The following is a 12,156-nucleotide window of genomic DNA, read 5'->3' as shown; positions in this document are numbered from 1 at the left end:
AGTTTTTCAAAGAAGATATAAAAATGGCAAATAAGCACATGACAATATGGTCAACATCATTAGCCATCAGGGAAAAACAAATGAGAACCACAGTGAGATACCAGTTCACATCCACTAGGATGGCTATAATAAAAAAAGACTATAGATAATAACAAGTGTTGCTGGGGATGCGGAGAAACTGAAACCCTCATACATTGCTAGGGAGACTATAAAATGCTACAGCCATTTTGGAAAAGAGTCTGGCAGTTCCTCAAACAGTTAAGCAGAGTTATCATATGACCCAGCAATTCCACCCCTAGGCATATACCTAAGAGAAATAAAACATAAGTTCACATAAAAACTTGTACATGAATGTTCATAACAGCATTATTCCTAATAGCCAAAAAGTGGAAATAAATGGCCATTAACTGATGAATGGATAAACAAAATGTTGTATCCCCATAAATGGAATATTATTTGACAATAAAAAAAATGAAGTACAGAACAGGGATTAATTTAAACTAGTTTCTCTCATTATTTAGCTAGTGACAATTCTCTAAATTTACCAAACACATTAGTCCCCAAAATTACTAAAAAGTTCAATGGATGTTCTATTTTCAAAAATTTTTCTGGCTCTACTTGAGGGTTAAAGGAAAAAAATATTTGACCACACCCAAGTTGCTGTGGTCTGAATGTTTGTATCCCCCCAAAATTCACATTTAAAACTTAGTCCCCTAAGTGGTGGTATTAAGAGGTGGAGCATTTGGGAAATAAAGGCTTCAACCTCATTAATGGGATTAGTGCCCTTATAAAAGAGACCCAAGGGAGCTTGTTGGCTCCATCTGCCATGTGAGGACACATAGAAGGTGTCATCAATGAAGAACTAGCCCTAACCAGACATCAAACCTGCTGGTGCCTTGATCTTGGACTTTCCAGTCTCCACAACTAGAAGCATTAAATTTCCATTGGTTATAAATTACCCAGACTAAGGTATTTGTTTTAGCAGCCCTAATGCCATGAAAATAAAAAGTTATGATCTTACATTTTTATAAATATACATAATTTATTTAAAGTTTTGCAGTTTCACATAGCAATAATACAGAAGTCAGTATGTAACAATGGTTCTCAACAGGGGGCAATTTGGCCCCCCAGAGGACATCTGGCAACGTCTGGAGACATTTTGGTAATCACTATTAAATATCCTAAAATGCACAGTACTGCCCCCACAACAAAGAATTACATGGCCCAAAATGTCAACAGTGCCACTATTGAGAAACCCTGGCATAGAATAATTCATTCAAATTAGCAAAGAGCACACCATTCATTTCTCTTCTTTCAGAATCAGTCTGAAATTAGAACTTAACCTCTACTAATACTAAGCCTCTAATATTAATAGTTAGCCTCTACTAATACTATTATAATTACTAAATGCATGGATTTTTCTTATCAAGCTATAAAACAGATTGTGAAAATATATGAATAAAAACATATATGTACATATATGTTTAAAAAATAAATAAATATTAGATTGAAATGTAAGAGGAAAAAAAGATAAAGAAAGCACTTACTGTAAAAATGTTCTAAATTCTGAAACTTCAACATTCTCCACAGTAACAGGCTCATGATTTGTTAAATTATTTGATGTCTGTCCAATAGTACGAAAATAGAAGTCAGGAACCCTTGCTAAAAGGACTGCTTTGTGTGCCTTGAACAAAGTACAACCGACAGAGAAAGTAACATCTGAATGGAGTTCTTCCCTTAGAAGCCTACAAGGAATAAAAATGAATCATAGTTTAATTAATGACACTAAGAAATATATACATATTTTTATAAAACAGGTTCGAAAATAACATATAAGCTAAAAAAATAGAGGCAATGTAAAATAAGTTAATAGAAAAATGAGTTTGCTCTCAGTTCATTCCAAAGAACATTGTTTAATATTGGCTTAGAATGTAATTTTCTAAAATTTATAGTGAAAACAAAGGTAACTTCACTAAAAGATTAAGAACGCTTTTTCAAAATATATTTCTTATGAATTTCTTCTAATAAAATTTATTTTCTGCTACTTATATTGATTTTCCTTTAAAATATATCTTCTTTAAATTTATTTTGAAACACAGAACACAAAGTTAACATGGTCATTAACTATCGAAAAGAATTTTTTTTAACAAATCTTACTAAAATTGGAGCAAAAAATGGTAAACAGTCAATAACACCAACAAACCAAACATAACAGTGGATAATCCAGACTAGAAACTGGTACACCTTGGTCTAACTAATGTTAATCACCAAGTCTGATGTACAGACTTGGCTGTCAAAATGGGACATTTAAACCCTTTTCCATTTCCCCCTCCCACAAATAGAATTACTCATGCTGTACTATATTATTTAAATGATGGACTCATGAGGTAAACCCATTTAAATCCCTTTACTAATGTATAGATATAGCTATGGTAAAACCCCTGATTACATGTATATTTAAGATGATGAAAGAACACAAATCAACATCATAATAGAAACTGTCATAATATAATCTTTTGTCTCTGCAGTAATTATATATTTTACTCTCCAAATATTAAATAGTACTTCGTATCACTATAGCAATAACATCAGCTAGGTATATATTCTCAGAGGACTTCTGTATTGCAGGATATAACTGGCAATGACAACAGTACACTACAGGAGGTACAAGTAATGGATAAAGATATCCATTACGGTGAAAGCTTGGGAAGTTGCCAATGACACTCACACTCCCTCAAGACCAAGTTAATGGCTCCTTCCTCCAATCCCATCACACTCAGTACATACCTCTATTATAGCACTTCTGTCATTGCATCATTATTATTTTTATGTGTCTTTCTCCCTACTAAACAATGAACTCTCCAAGGGCAAAAACTGTGTATCTTCAGTATACAGCAAGAGTTCAGTATCTGCTTGTTGAATGAGCCTATTTTACTCTAAACAAAACAAATGCTTCAGAGCACAAAAGCTTTCAGAATCTTGAAAACAATGAACAAACAGATGTATCTTAGTTTGATCAATATTTTCATCAATAAATTATTTTCATAAGTAATTTTTAAAGTTACACAAAAATGTGCTGCTATCAAACTTTAATTAAAAATAGTTGTTCAAAAACTCAATTTGTTCCTCCCTCCCACCTACCTTCTCCCTATCCTCTATTCCTCCCCAAGTGAATAAAGGAAGCACTGGAGCTGGTTAGCCAGACAACCAACAGGAGGGATTCCGCTTTGTGTCTAACAGTTCCTCATGAGCACTTGTTAAACGAAAGCACAGTTAATGTGTGTAAAAATTGTTAGTGTGAAAAATATACTTTTTTTTTTTTATGAAACTACCTGTATCAGTTTTAAGTGTATCTTGTATCTGTTACAAGTAACAGAAAATCTGACTCAGACTGGCTTTAACATTAAGGAAGGTTTATTGGCTCATCTTATAGTAAAAGTCCAGAGCAAGGACAGATTGGAGCACGGGCTCAATGATGTCAAGGCCCAGCTTCTTTCCATTTCATTTCTTTGCCAACTACTGCATTACCCTGTCTTAGTTCATTTTGTGCTGCTGTAACAGAATACCACAGATTAGGTAATTTATAATAAACAGAAACTTCTTGGCTCACAGTCTGGAGTCCAATATCAAGGTGCTGGCATTTGGTGAGGGCCTTCATGCTATGTCATCACACGGTAGAAGGCAAGAGGGTAAGAGAGAGCAAGAGGGGGCTCAACCTGCCTTTTATAACAGCGCCAATCCCACCCATGAGGGTGGAGCCCTCCTGGCCTAATCACCTCTTAAGGATCCTACCTCTTAATACTGTGGCAATAGCAATTCAATTTCAACATGGGTTTTGGAGGAAACAAACATTCAAAGCATAGCATAATTTATCTAAAGCATTTTACGTTGTTGTCAAAAACCTAATTATCGTTCAACATTTATTGAGCACATACTATGCACCAAGCACTGGGAACTAAGGATGACTAAAACATTATACCTGGCCTCAGAGAATTTATAGCATAGTAGGGAAACCAGGTCTGAACATTAAAAGGTACATTAAAGAGATATATTCTTTAAAGAGATATATTCAATAGCACAGATGAGTGAATTTTGTTCAGGGACAGACATAAGAGAAGACCTCATAGAGGACATGAAAACCAAATGGGATTTCACAGACTGAATAAGAGTTGGTTAGGGAAGCAAGGCAGGGTGGGAGAGAATGCTTGGCTCCATGTTCTTTACAAAGGTATGTGTGAGTATAGTACTACAAATTGGTCAGTATAGGGTACTCCCGAGTGACAAGTGGCAGATGAAGCTGCAGGGATAAACATGAATAAGACACAAAGAGCTTAACTATATTCTGTGGTTGAAGGAGAGTCACAAAATGGTTTGAAACACGGTGGCGTGGATGCGGTGAGACAGGAACACTCATACACTGCTGGTGAGACTGCAAACTAGTGCAACCTCTGGGGAAAGCAATATGGAGATACCTTAAACAGATTCAAGTAGACCTACCATTTGATCTAGCAATCCCATTATTGGGCATCTACCCAAAAGAACAAAAGTCATTCTATAAAAAAGACATCTGCACCCGAATGTTTATAGCAGCACTATTCACAATTGCAAAGATGTGGAAACAACCCAAGTGCCCATCAATATATGAGTGGATTAATAAAATGTGGTATATGTATACCATGGAGTATTATTCAGCTATAAGAAATAATGGTGGCCGGGCGAGGTGGCTCACGCCTGTAATCCTAGCACTTTGGGAGGCCGAGGTGGGCGGATCGTTTGAGCTCAGGAGTTCGAGACCAGCCTGAGCAAGAGCGAGACCCCATCTCTACTAAAAATAGAAAGAAATTATATGGACAGCTAAAAATATATATAGAAAAAGTTAGCCAGGCATGGTGGCGCATGCCTGTAGTCCCAGCTACTCGGGAGGCTGAGACAGGAGGATCGCTTGAGCTCAGGAGTTTGAGGTTGCTGTGAGCTAGGCTGAAGCCACGGCACTCACTCTAGCCTGGGCAACAGAGTGAGACTCTGTCTCAAAAAAAAAAAAAAAGAAAGAAATAATGGTCATATAGAATCTCTTATGTTCTCCTGGATAGAGATGGAACCCATTCTACTAAGTGAAGTATCCCAAGAATGGAAAAATAAGCTCCACATGGACTCACCATCAAATTGGTTTCACTGATCATCACCTAAGAGCACATTTGAGAATAACACTAATCGGGTGTCGGGCAGATGGGGGGGGATGGGTGTATACCTACATAATGAGTGATATGCGCACTGTCTGGGGAATGGACACACTTGAAGCTCTGACTCGGGGAGGGGGGCAAGGGCAATAAACGTAACCTAAACTTTTGTACCCCCATAATATGCTGAAATAAAAAAAAAGAAAGAAACATGGGCAAATTTATTTTTCAAAATAAATTTGTGTAGAGGAGGAGTTAGAGGAAAATGAGAAGGAAGATGAGAAAACTACTGCACAGCACAGACGAATGACATAAAGGGCCTGAGTCAGGAGAGGATCAATAGTGAAGAAAAGAGAGCATGGAATTAAAATATATTTAAGTGATAAAAATTGGCAGGAGTTGGTGAGTGGGTGTAGAAGGTGAAGGAAAGAGAATAACTTAGGATGTCTCTAATATTTGGTTTGGATAACTGGGTGCCAGTGATGCTACCAATCTTTACTATGTATCTCCTCATCCTACTTCCCTCCTCCACTTCAGACATATTTCCAATTATCTCCTGGATATAGCTTCCTGAACATTCATTATACACCTTCCTTCCAAATGTCATAAGATTTGAGACCACCTTCCATTCTTCCCTTTTTCTGTTCCCTATATGTAATCAGTCACCAAGTCTATCAATTGTTCTATTTCCATTGCCATTATGTATCCCTGGACTATTACAAAATCTCCTAACTGGTATCCTTGTTTCTAAGTTCTCTTTCCTCAAATTCAAGATCCAAATGTGTTAATATCCTATTTCAAAAACACCAATGGCTATCCACTGACTCCAGAATACATTATAAACATTTCACTGGAGAAACAAGGCCTCTGTGATCTAGTCTTATCTACCCATTCACCCTCTTCTGCTGGCACTTTGATTCCCTGCCATATCCACAATATCCTTCCAAGTAAAGCAACCGAATTCATTTATAATTTACATATGGCCCTGGTTTGTACCATAGGCCCCTACACCCTAATCACATCTGAATGGACAATGGACTGAACCAAGGTTAGCCACTGGACAATGTGGTAGTTAAGCAAGAGCACCCAAGCAGAGATGTTCTATAATAAACAGGGACCAACTGATGGCACTCTTGGAAGCATTCTAAAGCAAATCCAAGATAGGGTTAAAAAAAAAAACAACAGAAAAAGAAACTGGTAAGGCCAGAAGCAGAGATGAAGATACAAAGTTACTGAAAGATCAGTTTGCATAGCTACTGTAGAGGAGGCAGACTACTTGGGTTCACATTCTTGTTATGTGACCTTGGGCAAGTCACTTTAAAGTCCCTGGAACCAGACTGCCAACGTTCTTATTCTGATTCCATCACTTCTTTTTTTAATGCTCAGTTTTCTCATCTGTTAAATAGGAATAACAAGGCTTGTTATTCCTTCCTACAAGATTCATGAGATAAGTAAATAAAACATTTCATCTAAGCCCAGAGTATAGCAAACAGCAGGATGCCAATAAACTTTTTTTACAGTTGCCCTGAATAATGATCCATTTATCAATGAGGTTTTACTGTATAATTGGTGTCATACCCCAAGCAACTTTCCATTTCTACATCAGATCTGTCTTTTTGACTGCTGAAACTATTTTCCTGTTTCCTGTTTATCCTCACTTTTCCATGTATCTCATCACCTCAGCTAACCTGGGAGTGTCTCTGTTCCTTACTATTTGGAAGAATCTAATACAACTTGCTTTTCCAAAATAAATCAAGCTCTTTCAAATCTCTGTGCCTTTGTAAAAACCATCCCCCTTGCTTAGATGCCCCCCACCCCTCCCTTCCCAGACATTACCAGATCAATTCTTAATCAGTCCCCAAGAACACACTCAAATGTCACCCTATAAAGCCTTCCCAACTCACACACCACCACCATTACTTTTGTTTCAGCCATTCTCTCTTTCACTAGATTGTTAAGTACAAATACCCAAATAACTTTAGTTATATTTTCCATTTTTACTTCAGTCCCTCACTGGTAGAGACAAGTAGCACCACCGATAGATAATTTCAAATTAAAGGGAAATTTTTTACGTTGATAAAATTCTGTTTATAGCTACTGCAGCCTTAAGTATGGGTGACTGTCTGACAGAAAACATTTTAAATGTAGAATGCTGCACAATAATTATTAGTAATTATGGTTACTCTACTTTAGCATTCTCAAAGTGTGACCCAGGCCAGCAGCAGCAGCATCACCTGGGACCTTGTTACAAATGGAAAATCTCAGGCCCCATCCCAAATCAATTGAATCAGAGAATCATGGGCTGAGTAAACTCCTGTTTTAACAAGTCCTCAGGGTGATTCTGACGTACACTAAAGTTTAAGAATCAATCTTTGGCTGGAAATTGAAATTAGCTAGGTAATATTTCTAAGTTCATTTTCTTTGTAAACTGAAATGACTTTAGTTGGATTCCCAATAGCCTGATATGGATATCCATGAGGCTTACAAAGGTTAAGCTTCAGGACGACCCTCCATTTGCTTGAGTCCTCAAAGGAGCTGGGCCAAGTTGCTGGGAGATATAGAGTGTTCTAGGAGAGAGGAAGCCAGGTTGCAATCGGGAAGTATTTCTACATAAGCATTTCTGGTAAACTTTTAAAGAGAACTCAGAAAGAGACGTCTAAGGCTCCAGTAATTTATTCTTTCCTCATTTCAAATAAATACTTGCTTTGCTAATTTTAGTATTATTTTTAATTGTATAAGCTTATTTAAAAAATTGTGTGTGTTTCAGGACCTGGACCCACCCTGACCTTTGCGATTTGTCTTTCAAGCAACTAGTAAGCCTATCCGTGTTAAAATATTTTAGCATAAACTGGTGCTGCACAAAACTACGCTCTTAATTTTTGTTTTCCTTTTGAATCTGGTACACGATGTCCGAAGTGCTCGGGATTGGTTATTAGAGCGAGCGAAGCCGCATTCGGAGTAGTGGGGAGACTGGCAAACGTCCTGCAGTGGCCTGAGGCGAGAACTAGGTCGCGAGGGATGCGGAGACGCGGCAGGAGCAAGCCACCGCTTCGGCGGCGGAGGTGGGCGATTTAGGAACTGAAGTAGCCAGAGTTCCCGCCTCCTCCTACCTGAGCAGATCCTGGCTGAGCTGCTCCGACACCAACACCTTCAGCCGGCGCCGCTCACAGGACCCCTTCCTTTGCAACCCTCTCCTGCAAACTCCAGGGGACCCCTGAAGTACCACGGGGGCCGCGCTCGCCTCCCCACAGCGGGCCATGTCCCACTAAGGTACGGCGCCGCCCTACAGGCCCAGAGCTCGGCCTCACTTGCTCCACCCAGAAGGAAGACGGGGCGTTTCCGACCGAACACTCCGTTTCTACCCGAATCCGCGCCCTAAGGGAAAAGGTTGAAGCCTCTCGGCAGTTTGTAGGCGGTCCTTTAGAGCAGGAGGCCCACGCCGAGGGCAACCTCAGAGGCCCCGTACCCAGCCGGCACGTGACCCGGGAAGGGTGTGCGCAAGCGTACTAGCTCTGTTTATCGCTGCCTGCGGGCGCCCCGCCCCCCTATTGCCCGGGGAGCGGACAGTTCTCGGGGCAAACCAATCTTCCGGCTCCCGCCCCGCCCCTCTTCTTTGCCTTCTGAGTGGTGGTAGCCATTCTTTTAATAAACGTTTTTGTGAGGCCCAAATTCAAATCAATACGTGCAACCTTTCTATGCTGTGTCTTCCTGGCATGCCTATGCTTTGTTTCCCCACGAAAGACTGAGCGAGTCACACGCCCTAACTTACCCGTTTCTCAACTCTGAGGGATGAATATTTGGGGCAAAAAAAATTGGGAGTGGGAGGGGTAGAGGAAGAACTCAGGCAGAGTCAGAACAATTGTGAGTCCAATACAAGGGGTAGTTGACCCCTGTCCGCTTCTTATATGGGGAGTGGCTCATATAACTGCTTTTAGACTTGAGCTGAGAAAGTTTAGATTTTATGATGGGGCTTTGCATATAAAGCCCTAAAAGTTTTGACCTGGTGGGTAGAAGGCGGTAAAGTGGGAGAGGCAGAGCCTTTGAGCAGGGAAGTGGGTGGATGGATAAACTATAAAATGTTGAGTATTTTGTTTGACCAGAAGAAAGTAGCAAAAGTTACCAAGTTTTTTGCTATTTTTTATTTGATTACTTCCACCAAGAGAAGAAAACCAAGAAGCAATAGTTCTTCATTCACAAGCGCTGCACAAAGTAAAGACTATTAATTGCGTGGAAAAATACATAGACTTTGTATCATAAGGTTGGCCAAGAGGTAGCTATCTCTCCAAATAATGCCCCCTTTGAAATAATCTGGACACATTAATTCTGAAGAATCAATAAGAATTAATTGGTTCTTAATTATTCCTGTAGAAAAGGAGGGGTGTCAAAGGTAATATAATAATCGCTAACGTTTGAATGCTTATTACGTGATGGACACTGCTCTACTTGCTCTGCATGTATTAATTAATACTCACTATAACTGTTTAGGTAGGTACAGTCTTGAGCCCCAGTTTACAGATGAGGAAGCTGAAGCATACAAAGGTAGGTAATTTGGCCAAGGTTACTGAGCCAGCAAGTGGTGTGTTAACACCCAAGCTGTTTCTTGAATAGGAGCAATTGAAAGAAAAATAGTACAGGCAGTATATACCTCTTGAGTGGCAAATTAAATCAATTTACATGCACTCTTGGTGGGAATATGAATTGGTGCAGCTACTATGGAAAACAGTATGGAGGTTCCTCAAAAAATTAAAATGGCAGTAAACATAGGAGTGCAGATATCTTTTCCAAATACTGATTTCCTTTCTTTTGAATGTATAGCTAGCAGTGGAATTGCTGGGTCATATGGTAGTTCTATTTTTAGGTTTTTTTTGAGGAACCTTCATACTGTTCTCCATAGTGGCTGTACTAGTTTACATTCCCACCAACAGTGTACAAGGGTTCCCCTTTCTCCATACTCTCAACAGCACTTGTTATAGTATGTCTTTTTTTTGTAAAAGCCATTTTAACTGGGGTGAGATGGTATCTCATTGTAGTTTTGATTTACATTTCTCTGATGACTAATGATGTTGAGCATTTTTTCATATATCTTTTGGCCATTTATATATCTTCTTTTAAGAAATGTCTATTCAGGCCAGGCGTGGTGGCTCACACCTGTAATCCTAGCACTCTGAGAGGCTGAGGTGGGAGGGTCACTTGAGCTCAGGAGTTTGAAACCATCCTGAGCAAGAGACCCTGTCTCTACTAAAAATAAAAAAATTAGATGGCTGTGGTGGCGTATTTCTGTAGTCCTAGCTACTCGGGAGGCTGAGGCAGGAAGATCACTTGAGCCCAGGAGTTTGAGGTTGCTGTGAGCTAGGCTCACATCATGGCATTCCAGCCCAGGCAACAGAGTGAGACTCTTGTCTCAAAAAAAAAAAAAAAAAAAAAAAAAAAAAGAAAAGAAAAAGAAAGAAAGAAAAGAAACAGAAATGTCTATTCAGATCTTTTGCTCATTTTTTAATTAGATTATTTGATTTTTTCTTATTAAGTTGCTGGAGCTCATTATATATTCTAGTTATTGATCCTTTGTCAGAGGAGCTCCTTATATATTCTAATTATTAATCCCTTGTCAGATGGGTAGTTTGCAAATATACTCTCCCATTCTGTGGGTTGTCTCTTCACTTTGTTGATTGCTTCCTTTGCTGTGCAGAAGCTTTTCAGCTTGATGTGATCCTATTTGTCCGATTTTGCTTTGGTTGCCTGTGCTTTGACGGTATTACTTGCCCAGACTGATGTCTTAAAGCATTTACACAATGTTTTCTTTTAGTAGTTTCATAGTTTCAGGTCTTAGATTTGACTCTAATCCATCATGATTTAATTTTTGTATATGGTGAGAGATAGGGGTCTAGTTTCATTCTTCTGCATATGGATATCCAGTTTTCCCAGTACCATTTATTGAAGAGACTGTCCTTTCACCACTGTATGTTCCTGGCAACTTTGTCAAAGATAAGTTCACGATAGATGTGTGGGTTTATTTCTGGGTTCTCTATTCTGTTGCATTGATCTATGTATATGTTTTTATGCCATTACCATGCTGTTTTGGTTACTACAGCTCTGTGGTATAATTTAAAGTCAAGTCATGTGATTCTTCCAGTTTTGTTCTTTTTGCTCAAGATGGCTGTGGCTATTCTGGATCTTTTGTGGTTCCATATAAATTTTAGGATTATTTACTCTATTTCTGTGATGAATGTCATTGGTATTTTGATGGGGATTGCATTGAATCCCCATCATTGGGGATTCCTTTGGGCAGTATGGACATTTTAACAATATTGATTCTTCCAATTCATAAGCATGGAATATCTTTCCATCTTATGTGTCCTCTTCAATTTCTTTCATCAATGTTTTATAGTTTTCATTGTAGAGATATTTCACTTCTTTCATTAAGTTTATTCATAGATGTTTTAGTTTATTTGTAGCTATTGTAAATGGGATTATTTTCTTGGTTTCTTTTCAGATTTTTCTAGTTGGTATACAGAAATACTACTGATTTTTGTATGTTGATTTTGTATCCTGCAACTTTACTGAATTTGTTTATCTGTTCTAATAGTTTTTTTGAAGTCTTTATGTTTCTCTAGATATAAGATCATATCATCTACAAAGAAGGATAACTTGACTTCTTCCCTTCCAATTTGTATGTACTTTATTTCTTTCTCTTGTCTGATTGCTCTAGCTAGAACTTCTAGTACTGGTTGAATAATAGTGGTGAAAGTGGGCATCCTTGTCTTGTTCTAGATCTTAGAGGAAAGGCTTTTAGTTTTTTCCCATTCAGTATAATACTTGCTGTGGGTCTGTCATGTATGGCTTTTATCGTGTTGAGGTAAGTTCCTTCTATACTCAGTTTTTTGAGAGTTTTTATTGTGAAAGGATGTTGAATTTTATTGAATGCTTTTCTGGCATCAATTGCAATGATCATATCCTGGCCTGTAAGGTTTGAAGTCTGGTG

General features: G+C 38.6%; 1 protein-coding gene across 1 annotated transcript in view; it reads right to left on the bottom strand.

Annotated features, from left to right (window-relative positions):
* BTBD8 (BTB domain containing 8) overlaps window positions 1-8,667 on the bottom strand; it is a 97,731-nt gene extending 89,064 nt beyond the window's left edge. The window contains exons 1-2 of the mRNA XM_069478206.1: window positions 8,288-8,667; window positions 1,548-1,745 (exon numbers count right to left, since the gene is read on the bottom strand). Of these exons, the coding sequence (XP_069334307.1) occupies window positions 1,548-1,745; window positions 8,288-8,436 (347 nt within the window). The 5' untranslated portion in view covers window positions 8,437-8,667. The remainder of the gene's footprint in view (window positions 1-1,547; window positions 1,746-8,287) is intronic.
* Between the last annotated feature and the right edge of the window lie 3,489 nt (window positions 8,668-12,156).

The sequence above is a fragment of the Eulemur rufifrons genome, chromosome 8 (genome assembly GCF_041146395.1).
Source record: "Eulemur rufifrons isolate Redbay chromosome 8, OSU_ERuf_1, whole genome shotgun sequence".
Lineage (NCBI taxonomy): Eukaryota > Metazoa > Chordata > Mammalia > Primates > Lemuridae > Eulemur > Eulemur rufifrons.
This window is presented reverse-complemented; position numbering and strand designations above follow the sequence as displayed.